At 36.5% G+C, this 15,993-nt stretch overlaps 1 protein-coding gene across 2 annotated transcripts in view; it reads left to right on the top strand.

The window, feature by feature from the left end:
- YLPM1 (YLP motif containing 1) overlaps window positions 1-15,411 on the top strand; it is a 60,441-nt gene extending 45,030 nt beyond the window's left edge. Inside the window, exons 18-21 of one of the 2 annotated variants that reach the window (XM_020986285.2) lie at window positions 2,241-2,292; window positions 7,621-7,751; window positions 12,473-12,656; window positions 13,010-15,411. In XM_020986285.2, the coding sequence (XP_020841944.1) occupies window positions 2,241-2,292; window positions 7,621-7,751; window positions 12,473-12,619 (330 nt within the window). In that variant the 3' untranslated portion in view covers window positions 12,620-12,656; window positions 13,010-15,411. Of the gene's footprint in view, window positions 1-2,240; window positions 2,293-7,620; window positions 7,752-12,472; window positions 12,657-13,009 lie in introns of those variants that run through there. The other variant, XM_020986286.2, reaches the window with a different exon arrangement.
- The last annotated feature ends 582 nt before the right edge of the window (window positions 15,412-15,993 follow it).

Genomic DNA, 15,993 nt, shown 5'->3' with positions numbered 1-15,993 from the left:
ATTTTTTCTTCACTAAACTGTGCTCGGACATATTTAAATTAAACTGCAGGTGGGAAATTCAAGTAAAGGGCTCATACTCTTTGCTAAGGTTTGACTGCTCACATCTGTTCTCTACCTGTAGTGTCAGTGCTGAGAAATGATCACACATAAAGTATATAAGGATTTAACTTTTAAAAGCATTGTCTTCCTGATGGAAGAGATAACATGTGCAGTTCATTTAAGGAGACTTTGGACTTGTCAGAGCATAGGTGGAAACTTGTACTTAAATATATTCTGTCTGAAAAGGGAAAACATTATAGTAGTACTGCTATTTACTTCAGAGACGCAACAGGAGAAGCAATAGAGTTTGTTCCTTGTTGTGTTATTTCTTCTGTCCCCAAGTTGGGCCCCCTAAGGAGAGGATGGCAGGATCAGAGTCACAAGAAAGAACTGGGCGGTATCAGCACACCCTAGTAGAAATTAGTACATGCTAATTTTCTTCGAATTTGCTTTGTTACAAGACTTCTGTTAACCCATTGGAAAAAGCAGGCTGTAGATCTGCTGTTAGGGCCTAATCTAACTGTATGAAAAGATCCTTGGAAAAATCCAACCATCCTGCCCCCAAAGGGTTAAGAGTGAGTCTTACTTATATAAACGAACACACAGAATACCTGGCATTTTGCACACTGTCCAAATTATTCCGTTTGGGTAAGATCTAAGTTAACTGGTTAAGTTAATAGAACCACTTTTTTGTGTGTGTGATTAGTAGTATGATGCTATTTTGTCGTCTTAGTGAAGCTAGTAGGTGTGGCTCAGTGTCTATACAATACGTTGTTCTGGTGATGCTAAGGTTTTGAGCTGATTTTAAGGTATAATGTGCACAAACTGGATCAGTTTTTTACTTTTTATTACATTCACAGCAGCATAGTTTTGTCTTGGTTCTGTTCTTATTTTTAAAATGTGTTTGGTGAAGAATCTAGTATAATTTATGACCTGATATAACATTTAGTAAAATGAAATTGAGCTATTGGTGCTATCTAATGACAAGAAATGTACAACACCTGCAGGACTCCCAAAGCAGTTGTGCTATGGTATGTATACCCTGATGCCAAGAGCTACTGTCACAAATATTTCGCTTACAGTGTGTGTTCACCTGGTTGTATGAACTTAAACATTTAAAGTATCAGGATCTTAATTGGTTCTTGAGAGAGATGCCACTATTTCTGAAAAAATAATAATACTCTTAAAATAAACCCCAATATTAAAGTCTGCATGTCAGGGAATAACACATAACAGAGCACCAAATAAAGAGGAATGGGATTCACAATATAATTTAAAAATCAGCTTTACTAAGCAAAATCTCTTAATTGAAAACAAGATGATTAAGTAGATATATTGGGGACCTTAAATTTTTTGAAATAGAGACTTTCATAAAATAATTGCTTCTTACATATAAAATATATTCAGTAAGTTAATCTACTGAGATATTCGACTTTACACAAAGGGAAATGTAATTTAATCAGTTGATCAATCAACAGTATTTAGTACCAGCTATGTGCCAGGCACTATGCTAGGGCCTGGATTTAATAAAACATGCATTACCACATAGTTTTAAACTGATAAAATGTACTTTGAATTGCTTTGAAGTTCAATACTTCAATGAAGTATTAATTTAGTAAAATCTAACCTTTCTGAGATTTACCTGGTAAGCAACCAAGTCTTCTAAAAATGCACTTCACTGTTGGGTTCAGTGACACTAAGTTTTCTCCTTTCTTTTGAGTATTTAAAGCTGCATTGAAACAAACCATGTCTTGCTTGAACAACACTCTTGGGAAAATATGCCTAATCAATTTGAGTATTGAAGTTGTATTAAGGAAATAACCTAGCTGCTGTTATGTATTACAGGTCCTGTTACTTTGAGCATTAATCAGTATAGTAACCATCCATGTGCTCATGTTTTATGTGCTTTACAGCTGTGGTTCAGCTCACATTTGTTAGGTCTGTGCCACAGCTGCCCCCACAGCGTCTTCATGATCATCCATAGGGACTGCGATGAATCAAGTAGTCAAGTTTGGTGAATTCAGTAACTGAGTAGTTTCCTCTGCTGATAATTCAGGTTGTGTTTTACCCAAGGCAATGTTTATAGCTAATGAGTGGAACTTGAATCTATTCCCAGTTTTAATACTGTTTCCAGTTCAAAAATGATATGCATGTATGTGTCTCTTTCTAACCCTTCGAGCTTCTCTCTGTGTACAATTTAGGGTTACATTCCGAAAAGCAAATGGGAGATGGACACATCTGAGGCAAAGCTAGGTGGGTATTCCCTTTTTCCTGTTTTTATATGTCTATACCTGATGGTAATTTACATAGATCTTCTATCTAAAAAGTAGGCTTCCCTGAGTCTGTTATACAATGGAACTTTTGGGCACACGTACTACGTCTTCCATCATATCTTCTTGGTAGCCTGCGATTTAGCCGTTCTGATGCCTGAAAATGATATACAGATGTGAACAGTATTACAAATGAAGTCGTTTCAATGCCACTTACATATTAGACTAAAGAGAAAAATATATGAAATAAATGTAATTTTGTTGCCAATTCATAAGTTGATTCTTTTATATACTTTTTAATATAGATCAGTAACATTGGTACCGACGGGATATCTGTTTTTTAAAGTGTAATGTGACCACTGTCCAACCATAGCCTTCATTTTGAGTACATTAACCCTTGTTCTTAAGTAAAAGTAAAGTGAAAGGGCAGTTATGAAGTTGAAGTCTCTGAGAAGAGTGAACCCTCCTTATAGGACTCCCCTGAAAGTAGAAGGAGACAACTGCCTGAAATGACTGTCAAAATCACAGTTGGGTATAGTTCAATGCAAGGTTCTGGGAAGAGGTTCTGGATTCAGTGGAACTTTTACTACATTTTATTGCCATCACAAAGAAATGTTTTGTGATGTTTTGGGCTGACTTTTAAAAATGCTTTTTGAAAAAAAAAAATCACATTTTGTGAAAATACAAGAGAATGTGATGTATCCTGCATTAGTGTGTATAAAGTACAGAGTGCTTATAAGTCTCTGCTTTTCTTATATTCTTATACTGTTGATGCAATGGGGAAGGTAATAGCCAAATGTTTTAAAACTCTTGAACTGTCTTACTACTTGAACAACATTCAAGTTGCTCACACTTTGTATTGATTGTTTGGATCAGAATGGTACCTGCTACAAGCAGTTCCCTAGAAAATGCTTTTCATTTTGCCTGACTCCTCTGTTAGCATATTAAAATGATGAACTGTAATTGTGTAATCAAAGTGGACTTTCATGAACTCTGTAAGTGATGTTATACCAGGCCAGGTGCTTTGTTGTAATTTCTTGAAAAATTCTCTGGAACCACGTGGTATATGTAGCTTGAAAAATATAGGTAGTCATCTTGTACTTTCTGCGCATGGGAAGTCATAATGGGAACCAGCTATCTCCTTTAGTTTTTCAACCAGCTGCAATCGTCTTTAAAGTCATTTACATGCTTAAAAGAATGGTTAGATACGTAAGTACATGTTTCTTTAAACACGTTTTAAACTTCTTCTTTACCTAAAAGTTACCTTAAAATGAAATAAAGTTCCATACACTATGTTATTTGGCTAGGTTGTTTTGCCAACTTTGGAATTCTTCTCCCCTTTTCTTCAACAATTGACTATCTTTTCTGTGAAGTCAGGGAGAGAAAAAATAAACTTAAACAAAAGAATACTAAAAAATATGGTAAATATGAGTTAAACATATACCTTAAAAAGCTGTATGTGATCTAAGTTGATGATCCAGGATAAAATTCTGCAAGTCAGTCTTTTTCTTTCTAATTTCTAAAACATATGAAAAAATGAAGTATAGTCATGGCATGTTTCCAAGCAATTCTGTATTGATCTTGGAAGTCATTCCTGGAAAAATTCTGGGCTGTCTACTATTTGTTTATCAGAAAGCACATTTTATATATATTCACTGGATGTTAAGGGCAGACACTTTATAGATTGTGTTTTTCAGAAATGAAATTGTTTGTTAAAGTCTCTTGAAAAACTGGCTACAAATCTGGAAAATAAGTACTAACATGTTTGCAATTAATCTTTATTGTTTTAAACCAGAGTGATAATGATATTCTACACCACTTATGAGTTTTCATCTCAGACCATCTTGTTATTTTGGGAGATAGTCCAGTTGTGGAAGGTAAATTAAGTATGTGCAGCCTTGGAAGTGCTTACCACTTTGAGTCTTGTCCAAGGAGCCAAGTAGTCTGCCTAGGAAATGAAATTTACTTCTAAGAGGTGAGACTTTGGCAACCAAGAGAGCACATGTTTCACTTACCTTCCTGTTATCATTTACTTGAATGTTGTAGCGTCCTGTAGTAGGTGTTTATTAAATACACATTAATTGATTTACCAGGAACAGCTTCTGTTTCTGAGTGCTCTACAGATGTTCTCCAAGTATTCTTGAAGTGCCCTTGTGAGTTGAATACACATAGATATCACTCCACTTTGCTCATGACAGTTTTACCAGCATCGCAGCATAACAGGGCTGAAGCCAGACGTACGGTTCCTCATTTACAAACAAGTCACTGGCTAAAAACGTTGTCTTTAAACCAAAAGCTTTTAAGCAGCTAGTTAAATATCTTGGTGAGCTTCTCTACCTGCACACATTTAAGTTCCCCAGTGGTTCTCAAAGGGCATGCTGTGAAATTTGGCCAAGAGTACCGCGGGTTACGCTTGTAGTTGCAAGTGCATGTGGAACTCACACAGGAATTTGTGTGCATGAGTTTTCCATGAATTATATGGAACTTACACTTGGCAGTCACATGTGTGAGTCTCCCGAGTCCTCAAAGAAAAGAACAGTACTATGCCATGAGCAAAAAATGTTTGAGAACCCCTGAGGTACATACTAAGTTATACAATTTTAAAAATTTTTTGATAAGTTTTAAGCAGACCTCGATTCTATTTGCAATGATATGATTTTAGTATCATTTAAAGCAGGCTGTACTCAGATGTGTTTTGGAACTGTTGGGGATATTGCCCTTGCCATCTTATAACAGGAGCTGCACAGGTGGTGACTTGAGCATCTTGCTTCATGTCAGATATTAGATGCTAGGCCAGATTTTGTGCAAATTTGACATGGCGGCTTGAAGCTGCCACTTCCCTGGGTAAAATACCACAATTGTAAACCTCTCATCAGACTATGAAAACCAAAGTATTTTGGGCCATCAGTCAGCATTCTATTTTAGATTTCGGCCTTCTAACAATGTTACTTTTTTTGCCTCAATGGTGTTTTCCCGTGCTGATAGGTTGTTGTATATTGACTTTCTGTGCTCCAGAAAGAATCTGACCACATCTCAATTTAGAATGTAATTCTTACATTTGGGACTTATAACTGCTCAGATTCTTTAGAAATGCCATTTACTTTTAGAAAACACAGTTTAATTTGAAGAGAATTTTTCTCTTTTATTACATATTGTAACTTCTTTTGAAGATACAGTATGGGTCTATGATCTGCTTAGATGCATATTTACAACTTACCTTCCTGCCACTTTGAAACTAACCTCCCGAAGCCATTAATGTCAAGTATACCTCCATATTATAGATCTGTATTTGCCATGCCAGTTTCTTCTTTACTTATCTCATGGCACACATTTGTGTGTTTTGGGTTTCTAGGATGTCTTATGGAGGGGTGTGAATTTTTTCCTCAGACATGAGAAAGAAATTTTTAAACACTTTGTGAAGTACTAAAGTTTTCTATTAAATATTCCATTTCTGAGTACTCTGACTGGAAATAATGCTTGGTTTTTTGTCCATGTTGCAAATCTCAAACTTTCAATCTATAACTCCTGTCACATAGCCCATGTGGAAAAGTTCTCCTATTTCTTAATATGCCCTACCATGCTATTTTGTAGCCATGATACTTGGAATTGGGGTTTGAAATATGTTAATATCAAAACTGACCTCTTTTCAAGTCTTGAAGTCCTTTGGGGTTTTCTTTTAATATCATATTCTGTGTTGGGGCAGTTCTACTCTTCTGATTGTACTGTATACTGTTGTACTGAGAAGAATTTTATTGGTGCATGGGTTTGTGTGTATGTGCTTGTGTGTGAGTATGTTGGTGTTTTAAAGGTAATGCATATTCCTTGCCCCTTCATGAGTTAAGGAGTTTTTTTTCTCTGAGGTTCTGTGTGATTTGCTCTAATTCATACATATAGCCTTGTGGGTACAGTGTTGATTTTTTGTGGTGATTAAAAGGATATACTTTTCTTGAATATAGTTGACTGACCCAGGAGATTTTCACCATAGTGAGATGCTGGAAATTTTTCTTGTAAAGGATAAATGGTAATTGTTTGCAATCCTATAGACCAGATGTTGCTTTGCCTTGTTGATTTTCGAGAATTCTGTGCTGTATGAGGGTCAAAATTGTGCCAAATATACAAAATCTTAGTGATTTTTGAAGCCTGCTTGTAATGCACTAGTTAGATAGTTAATGTGTGTTAAACTTTATTGTAACAAACATAAAAATTATCTATTCTCCTTTTGTCTCTGAAGGCTTCGACCGCTTTTCTCTTTCAGAGTTAAGTTCTACATAGTTTGATGACTGAATGTATTTTTATGTGTGTATATGACTAGATGTTTCTGAAGTTTGAGCCTCTTCTATTTTAGCTTAATAATGGCTGTTTTTATTAAAGTATTATCAGTAATATAACTTTTAAAAGAATTTTGATCCATGATTACAGTGCCACATGTGGCTACAAGTACACCTAGCATAACACACGATTCCACACATGGCATTCTGAACCAATAGGAATAAATATTCACATATTTTCTACAAGTAATGTTCTTGAAGTTATCCAGGCTGACATACATAATTTTAAAATCACAAACTTCTTATCTACGGCACAATGGTGGGCCCTACCTCTTTGGGACTGAATGACCAGAAATTGTACCCAACGCTTGGTCATTTTATTTGCCTAGCCTTTTGTCTCATAGTCAAACAGTACTTGACTAAGAAACAGAAGGAGATGATGATTCATATTGACTTGTATCTTTAGAACACAAATCCATGGAGAATCCCCATTTTACCAAAAATCATCATTTTGACTTTTGAGACCCAGGATTCTGTGCTCTATAGAAACTTGATCTAAAATAATTTTATACTCCAGTTGACCTCTCTGTATCTTTGGCAGTGCATTTTCTTGGGTGTATAGCACATTACTAACATTATTCCAGATTGAATATGAGGCGATCATATTGTGTTAAACTACCAAATAGGATCACCCTCAGAAGTTCCCTGAATTAATTGCATTTTGCCTTCAGAACATGACAGCTGAAATGCTGTGAATATTTGGGCAGTCCCACAATTCTTTGTTTGTATTTTGCCCATTGAACTGATCATTCAGCTGACATCATTATGGTTGCCAAACCAGTGTGAAAGACAAATAAAAGATGGAGGTTGCTCAGAGTCAGAGGTTGTCCCAGTCCCGAAGACAATTTGGATCTACAAGTGATGGTGCTTTCAGAAGTATGGATAGCTTCTGAAAGTGTGTTCCAGCCTTTTCCCTTGTTTATGTGCTTTGTGCAAACTCGCTCTGTCTCCCTTAACACTTCGGCTCTGTGTTTGTCCCTCAGACAAGTTGGATGGCCTGAGGACTGGCACTAAGAGGAAACGGGACTGGGAAGCAATTGCCAGTAGGATGGAGGATTATCTTCAGCTTCCTGATGATTATGATACCCGAGCTTCTGAACCTGGAAAGAAGAGGGTAAGAAACTTTGTCAGTTACTTTTCCTGTGTGCTAAAAGACTAAATTTTATTTTAGTAGAAAGAATTAGACAAGTAATAGTGAATGTTATATTTTTGAGCCACATGCTTTTATTTCTGTAATCCAAAATACTAGATTCCGTGAATCCAAAGTACTAGAGAGGCCTAAAGAACTGTCAGATGAAACACTCAAATTATCCAAAAGCACTGAGAGTAGAGAACTGGAAATGGGATAGTGTCCTGTTTAAGTCAAGTCAGTAAGCATTTATTAAACACTTACTACATGCCAGCCAATATGCTTATTGAGATAAAGTGGAAGGCTAAGAAGAGAAGGTTGGTGCAATGTATTTAGAAAAATAGCTAGAATTTATATATTAATAGAGAGGCAGAATGTGAGATTGTTTTTATATTGGCTTTAAGAGGAAAATCAGATTGTGTTCTGTGCATCGAGAGCCCTTTGTTAAATGAAATATTATTTTATAATACTTGAATATTAAGAGGAACATTATAAAGCTTACTGATATCCAAAAACTATTGTAAGAGGAAAAATATGTATGTGTGTATATATCATATATTATATATATGTGCATATGTGTGTACGCATATATCAACAGATCTCTCTTACAGCAGATAACATAAGAAGAGTGTAACACAACTATTTCCATGTTTTAATAGATGATCTGTAGCCGAGCTTACTGCCTTAGTTGACCTCCAGGCCATTGTCCGTTCCCAACCTCTTCCCTTAGATTTGTGGGGATTCTTAAAGGGAAAGGAGGTAGGACTGGTGGCCTCCTCCTGCATAGTCATTTGTGCTGTAGGAAAAGGTTATTTACTGGGAAGATCCCATTAGTGATACTGCTTTGCAGATCTGGTGGTAATGAATATTTTCTCCAGCACATTTTGTTCTCCATAATACAAGTATTTGATTGGATGGGTTCTTTTTTTATTGTCATGGGCATAGCCATAACTTCTGTATCCATATATGTCATCACACAGCTATATTACAGGGCACAAAGGCACCTGTGAGCAAAAAGAATTTATTCTGGCTCCTCATCATTCTTTCAAAGGCATGAAGGATACACCCATGTGCATGCACACATGTATACATATAAACACAGATACATGTGTATATATACATGTGTACACAGCAGACATAGAGACATACACATACACACATATCTATCACATTTCTCTTTTCCATACTGGAGTCCAACCCTATACAGAACATATGCTTCAACTGCATTTCAAAACCAGGTCTTGCATCCTGGGAATATTACTTCTAGTGTTTTCTGTCTTGTGTTTTTCAGTATAATGAAATTATGCCACAAAATAATTAGGTAGCCTAGTGCTGTCTATCATTGTTATATTTTAACAAAATGCTTACTTAAAATGGAATTTGTTTTAGATTTCAGTAAAATTACTTCCAAATAACACGGATATTCATTTAGTCAAAGGACATTTCTTATAATAGTAATATCTTTATTTTTTATTGTTCTATGTGTTCCTCTATAAAGAAACTAGATTTTTAGTTCAAACTTAGATAAGCAGCTGTTTTAAATTCTGGTTGTAAATAAGAGTGGTTATATATAATTTTCTACTCTCTACCCCTTTTTTGAATTGCAGGTTTTGCTTTGTTTGAATTTTATGATTAAATAAAAAAGTCCAAGGGAGCAGCACCTTGCAATGGAAAGGGCCCTGGATTTGGAGTTGGAAGCTTGGGTTTGAAACCCCTTAATGTGACTTTTTAAAATTTTTTTGAGGCAATAGAGGTTAAGGAACTTGTGCAAGGTCACAAAGCTAGTATGTGTCTGAGGTTGGATTTGAACTCAGGTCCTCCTGACTTCAGGGCTAGTGCTCTATCCACTGTGACACCTAGTCTCCCTCCCTTCTCCCCCACTCACCCACCCCTTGGCCACGTGACTCTCTAGCTCTAACTCTGTCATCCTGTGAGCTTAAGCTGTTCAAGGCCTGGATGAATTGATAGCCCTGTTGTTGCTACCAAAGCTATGGCTTTAATTCAGGGGTAAATTATTTATATCTAGTAACCCCAGTCATTTGACTCACAGGTTTGTATGTCCCTGATCATAAGGGAGACTGAGCAAAAAAGGTTGTGGGTGAATCAAAAGAAATCCAACATCTCTCATGGAATAAATTGAAATTACATGTAGGTTGCTAACATCACATACAGAGAAGAGCATTATTCACTAGGCTTTTCAACAAAGCCAGTGGAGGAGATTGAACGAGATGTTCCACACTTTGAAAATTAACTTTTCCAGGAGAATCAGGAATAATTAGCACCATTACTATACAGAGTTTTCTTTTTATTCTTTTTATTTTTCCTCTGCTTGATAGTATTTTATTTTTTCCAATTACATGTAAAGATAGTTTTTAACATTCACTTTATATAAGATTTTTGAGTTCCAAAATTTTTTTCTCCCTCCCCTCCCCCCTCCCCAAGACAGCAAGCAATCTGATATAGGCTATACATGTACAATCACATTAAACATATTTCCACATTGATTATGTTGTGAAAGAAGAATCAGAACAGAAGGGAAAAAAGAGAGAGAGAGAAAATAACATGCTTCGATCCTGTGCAGATTTTTATTCCTGTTGTGTTTTTCTTTGCTCTTCAGAATGTTCTTGGGCTACTTGCCTTTATCTGTATCAAGCATTGCTCATGGCGAGCAAACTAATTTCAGTATCATCTTTTTAGATGATGATTAGCATTCAGAAAGCAGCTGTTTACCCCTACTGAAAATGAAATATTCCCAAGTCACAATAGAAGTAACTTTTGTCTCCTGTTTCACAGCCCTCTTTTATGAGTGTTCTGATAAATAGCTTTACCAAGCATAAGGATTGTAGAAACTGATGCTTGACGTGAAGCTGTTTCACATTCATTTTCATTTGAAGAGCTCTGTCAGTGTTTACATACCGTATTATTATACCTACATGTTTTTTAAATACTGGAGCAGTAACTTCAACAAACACAACTGCCTCCTGTGTCTGATGTAGCATGTTGGGTACTAAAGATACAGAGACAAAAAGGAGATGGTTTCTGCTCCCAAGGAGTTTCCATTCCACTGGAGAAGCTTTGTTGTTGATATTCTTCATAATCCTCAAATATGATAGATTCTCTCCTCTATAGAAAGGTTACTGGCATGGGAGAGGAAATAGGATTCCTGTCTCCCAGGCCAAACCTTGCCACTAATTAACATCATGATCATTATCATTTAATTTCCGTCTTGGTCTGTTATAGTATCCTCATTATTGATCTCTCTTCTCCAAGTGTCTTCCTTTTCCATTCCATCTGTACTCAGCTGCAAAAGTAATGCTCCCAAAGCCTTGGTCTAACTGGATTATTCCCCCGCTCAAAAACTTGTGGCAGATCATTATTGCCTTTGGGATAAAATACACACTCTTCTTTGACATTTAAGCCGTTGTAATCTGGCTGCTGCTTCACTATTCAGGTTTATTCCACAGAAATACTGTTTACAAACCTACATTCCTGCCAGACCATCCTGCTGGCTGTTCTTCACATGCAACATTCTGTCCTTCATCTCTGTACTTTGGCACAGGCTGTATCCCTGCCTGGAATGTACTCCTTTCTCAACTCTGCCCCTTAGAATCCTGAGTTTCTTTCAAAGCTTAGCTCAGGGGCCACCTCTCGCATGAGATTTGCCTGATCTCCACCCCTGCTGTTGCCTTTAACCCCAGCCACACCCCTCCCTGAAATGACCTTGTATTTGCTTTACATATATTTTCATTTTTACTTATATATGTACATATTGTTTTCCTAATAGTATTTAAGCTCCCTCAGGGACTGTTTCTTTTTTTTTTTTTTTTAATTTATTTATTTTTAGTTTTCAACATTCACTTCCATAAGCTTTTGAGTTTTAAATTTTCTCCCCTTTCTCCCTGCCTCCTTCCCCGAGACAGTCTGCGGTCTGATATAGGCTCTACATATACATTCCAATTAAACATATTTTCACGTTAGTCATGTTGTAAAGAAGAATTAGAACCAATAAGAGGAACCACAAGAAAGAAGAAACAAAACAGAAGAGAAAAAAAAAAGAGCCAGTAGTCTGCTTGGATCTGCATTTCAGCTCCATAGTTCTTTCTCTGGGTGTGGAGAGCATTTTGCAGGGACTGTTTTTTTTTTGTCTTTGTGTCTCCAGTGCTTAGCACAGTGCCTGGCATACAGTAGGCACTTAATGAGTGCTTGTTGTTGATTGATCTTTTCTTCTCTTTAAATAGGTATGGTAGTGACGATACTCTCTCTTTCTGTCTCTGAGATATCAAGAGAAGAGATATTGGAACACATCAGAAGTATAGTCATAATACTAAGCATTACATCTTATTTATATGGCAATTACTATATTAAGGTTTATTCAGCCTACCTTTGCTTACAGACATGCTTATTTTTTGATCGTAGAGTTAGAATAGAAAGCACTTTAACATTCTATATATTTCTACTGTATTCAGAATGAAAGTTTTTGTCTTATGAAGTGTTTCAAGAATTTACTCTCCTGTGATTCAAGGAGAAGAGCTTCTACCATTTTTCCTTGGATTAATTGTTTTATGTTTAAATAGACTTCATTGTTTAAATCACTGATTTTAAGTTTATTTCCCCATACCATTGGCTATTCAGGGAAGAGAGGAAGCTCATTATATTCTTGCTTATTTCTTCTCCAAAGGCCCAGCCTAATGCTTTGTTCTTTGTAGGTAAGATGGGCAGACTTGGAAGAAAAGAAAGATGCAGATAGGAAAAGGGCCATAGGTTTTGTGGTTGGACAAACTGACTGGGAGAAGATCACAGATGAAAGTGGTCACCTTGCTGAAAGAGCCCTCAATCGCACCAAATATATTTGAGACTTAGTTATTGAACGGAGTCCTTATTGCCTGTAAGGTAAGAGTGTAACATTTTCTAAACAGTCTTTAAAGTAGTTGTTTCTGCGTAAAAAAAATGACTGCATCCTTTCCTAAGAGGACTTATCTTACTTGCATACTTTTCCAGTTCTCTAATAATTTCTCATGCTAACAAATTACATGCCTTTGTGGGTAATGGCCTATAAATGGGGTTAAAAAGGGAAGCAAGTTTGTATAACTACATCCCTCTTCCAAAGATTTGATCAGCAAGAAAAGTTAGATCTGCTGTAGACTTTTCAAGAGGATATAGTGATGTAGCACCATCGTTTTGCAGGATTGTACTTTTTCTCCTGTTAAGTTGTGCTATATGACACCCCTTTCTTTTCTTTGCAGGGTGATTGCTTTTAGGCACTCTGAAGTCAAGGACTCATGGAGATCCTTTGGGGGTCACATCTCTTCCAAGTTCAGTCTTATGTTTTATTTCTGCTGCTTTCGTTTTTACAAGTTTCTCTAAATATTGGCAGATGATCTCATGTCCCCCAAGAGGCATTAGAGTCTTGCTGTATCTGAGCAAGATGCAAGTTTTCTTTTTAACTGTTTTGGGAAGGGAGGGGTTGATAGCTTAGCTACTAAAGCTGGGGTGGGATCATGGGAGAGACCTAACAGAAGATTTCCTCCACTGTACAAAGTCACAGACTGTATCATCATTGCTTTGTGGCCGTTTCCTTTTTATACTGTATGTAATTGGTAGCTGATTGTATTAGGATTAAGAACAATAAACTTTCACTATAAAGCCAATGAGGTTCATGGGCTATACAGCATGGGCCCCTTTCTCTTGTTTTTGTTTTTGATTTGGTTTTGGTTTTTTTCATTTTTTTTTTTTTGTATTTAATGTTGTGTGTCCTTAATGTGTGCTGCTTTACATACCAAACTTGTTTCCCTTGACAGTTGCAGAGCTCAGTGATTCTGTAGGACCTACATATTGTAAACATAAAGCTCAGTGTTTGAGCACACATTGTTGTCTTTGTAGTTGACTGCTTTATCTATCTTTGCCTCTTGATGACTGGTAGTGTTTAATTTCAAATTACTCATTAGCTCCCTGGAGAATATCTGTTCTATAAGATAATGTTTTTCTTTTTTTTGTCTTCCTCTGTTCCGGTGTGTCCTTTAAAATCTTAGTGGCCAGGACTGATATGCTCCATGGAGCTCAGTAGGATGTTGCCTTAGTGCTGAGCTTGAAGTACTGATTCTTTTCAAACAAAATGCTAGAAAATTGTATGAAGTGATGAGGAGTCCTCTGGAATACAACCCTGAAATGTTTGGGTTTCTTGTCTTTACTAGAAGACTCCTCTTCAATGAACTCTGCCTCCAACACAAAATTTAATCTTATAGGTGTGCCAGGCTATAACCTGGAAATTTCACACGCTAGAACCCAAATACCCCTCCTGTCTACAGAGAGAAGAGGACCTCTTTTTACTTTTTTTTTTCCTTCTAAAAAAAGCAAAGGGAAAAGTCATTTTTCAGCCTGGGAGTTGGAGAGGAGCTTTCTTCCCAAACACCATTCCCATTTCACAACCCAATACAGCAAGTCGTAAGTTTGTTTCTAAAAAGCTTGAATATTTAGACTTACTTTCCTTTACATATACAGTTAAGAAATTGTTTTGTTTGCTTGTTTACATTCAATATGGTGTAAAAAGAACTAATATTTGACTGGCAATTGGATAGTATCATTTTTTGGACAAGATATTAATATACTTGCAATTGTAGCCCAGAAACACTAATTTAAGGTGAAATCCTTTTCTGTACTCTTCTCTATCCTGCAATGCTAAATGTTTAAATTTAAGATGCTTCTAAGTTCTTTAACCAGTCAATACTGAATGTATTATTTGCTACATTAAAAAAGAACCACTGTTTGTAGTATTTAATAACCCTTTCTCTGTTTGCTTATTGATCTAATACATTTCTGTTAACACGCTCTTTCCGCCTTTTTCATTATGTTTCAATGAAAAACTTTTCACAGGGTGAATAATAGAAAATATCTCAATGTTTGTGCAAGGACTCGATGTTTATTTTACAATTTACCATTTCTACCCAGTGTCTGTTTTCATATAAAAAAATAAAGCATCCAGAATGGGTACTGTAATTCAGAAGAAGATACAGGCTTACTTTATTTCCACCAAGCTCATTTTACTGCCATGGTTTTTATTTTTGTGTTGTGATCCACTCTTTCTTACTGTGTACAGAGTAAAAAGTGGCCATTGCCAATATCTCAGAGGGGGCCCTCTTTTGTCCTCGCAGGCACGTTTCTCTTTCTGTGCTCGTGTCTTCTTATTCAAATGAACAACAACAACAGTAACAACAGCCATGACATTCCTGCTTCAGAAGGCTTGCAGGATCAGAACAAGGCAGCTCTCTAGAGATATGTTAAAATGATTTGGGGAATGAGCCCAAATCATTAATCATTAATGGCAAAGCCTTTCCTAATTCACATGAGATTGGTGCAAAGATTTATTTGGAGGTCAGAGATCAGCTAGCTACACCTAAAAGAAAGTAAAATTGACTGGGGGAAAAAGGTGAACTGACTTTGTGGCTTTGCTGTTCAGATTTCAGAGCGTTTCCCAAATTACCACAAGAAATTCATATAGCATTTGCCTTAAAAATGTGTTATGGATTGTGACGTTCGTAATAGAAAAAAATTGAAAGACTTTTAATGAATGCATTATGAATGGGAGCAGAATGAATCAGAAACAGCCATAGATGTATTGGAAAATACATTAAATATAATGTGAAATTGGTGTGTGTGTCAGTTTGTTGCTACCTCAGATCTATTAACATGTGTGTTCTCTTTGGGAATACAAAGGACTGAGCTAAGACCTAAATTTTTCTCTTCATTTCAATTCATCCAGAAGCCTGTGTGCAGAAGCACTGTCCTGTGGGGAAACAAAAGCAAAAATTAAAGTCCTACCCTTTAGGAGATTAAATTCTGTAGCTTTGGCTGTGGGAAGGGGAGGAGGGGCAGTGTGTGTGAAGGGAGAAGGGGACCAGATCTGTGTTTTCATTTCTCTAGCAAAGAACTTCTGGTGAGGAAACTCCTTTCACCCATGGAGATAGACAAGTGATATCCTACCTGGAGTCTTAGGGATTTATCTGGGAGCACTTAGAGATGAAGCAACATGTCCTCAGTCACACAGCCAGTACGTGAAAGACTGGAACCCAGGTCTTCATGACTTGGATGATGGCTCTCTATTTGCTGTTCTGCAGTACCTCTCATAGAGTTCTCTACACTATCTGTGCTCCTAAGAATCTGAGGTATGTATATATGTGTATCTGTGTAGATATAGATACACACATACATATGCATATACATACATACACAC

The sequence above is a fragment of the Phascolarctos cinereus genome, unplaced genomic scaffold (genome assembly GCF_003287225.1).
Source record: "Phascolarctos cinereus isolate Bilbo 61053 unplaced genomic scaffold, phaCin_HiC Scaffold_3;HRSCAF=262, whole genome shotgun sequence".
In the NCBI taxonomy this organism is placed as follows: domain Eukaryota; kingdom Metazoa; phylum Chordata; class Mammalia; order Diprotodontia; family Phascolarctidae; genus Phascolarctos; species Phascolarctos cinereus.
The sequence above is the reverse complement of the archived record's forward strand: the minus strand, read 5'-3'. Positions and strand labels throughout refer to the sequence as shown.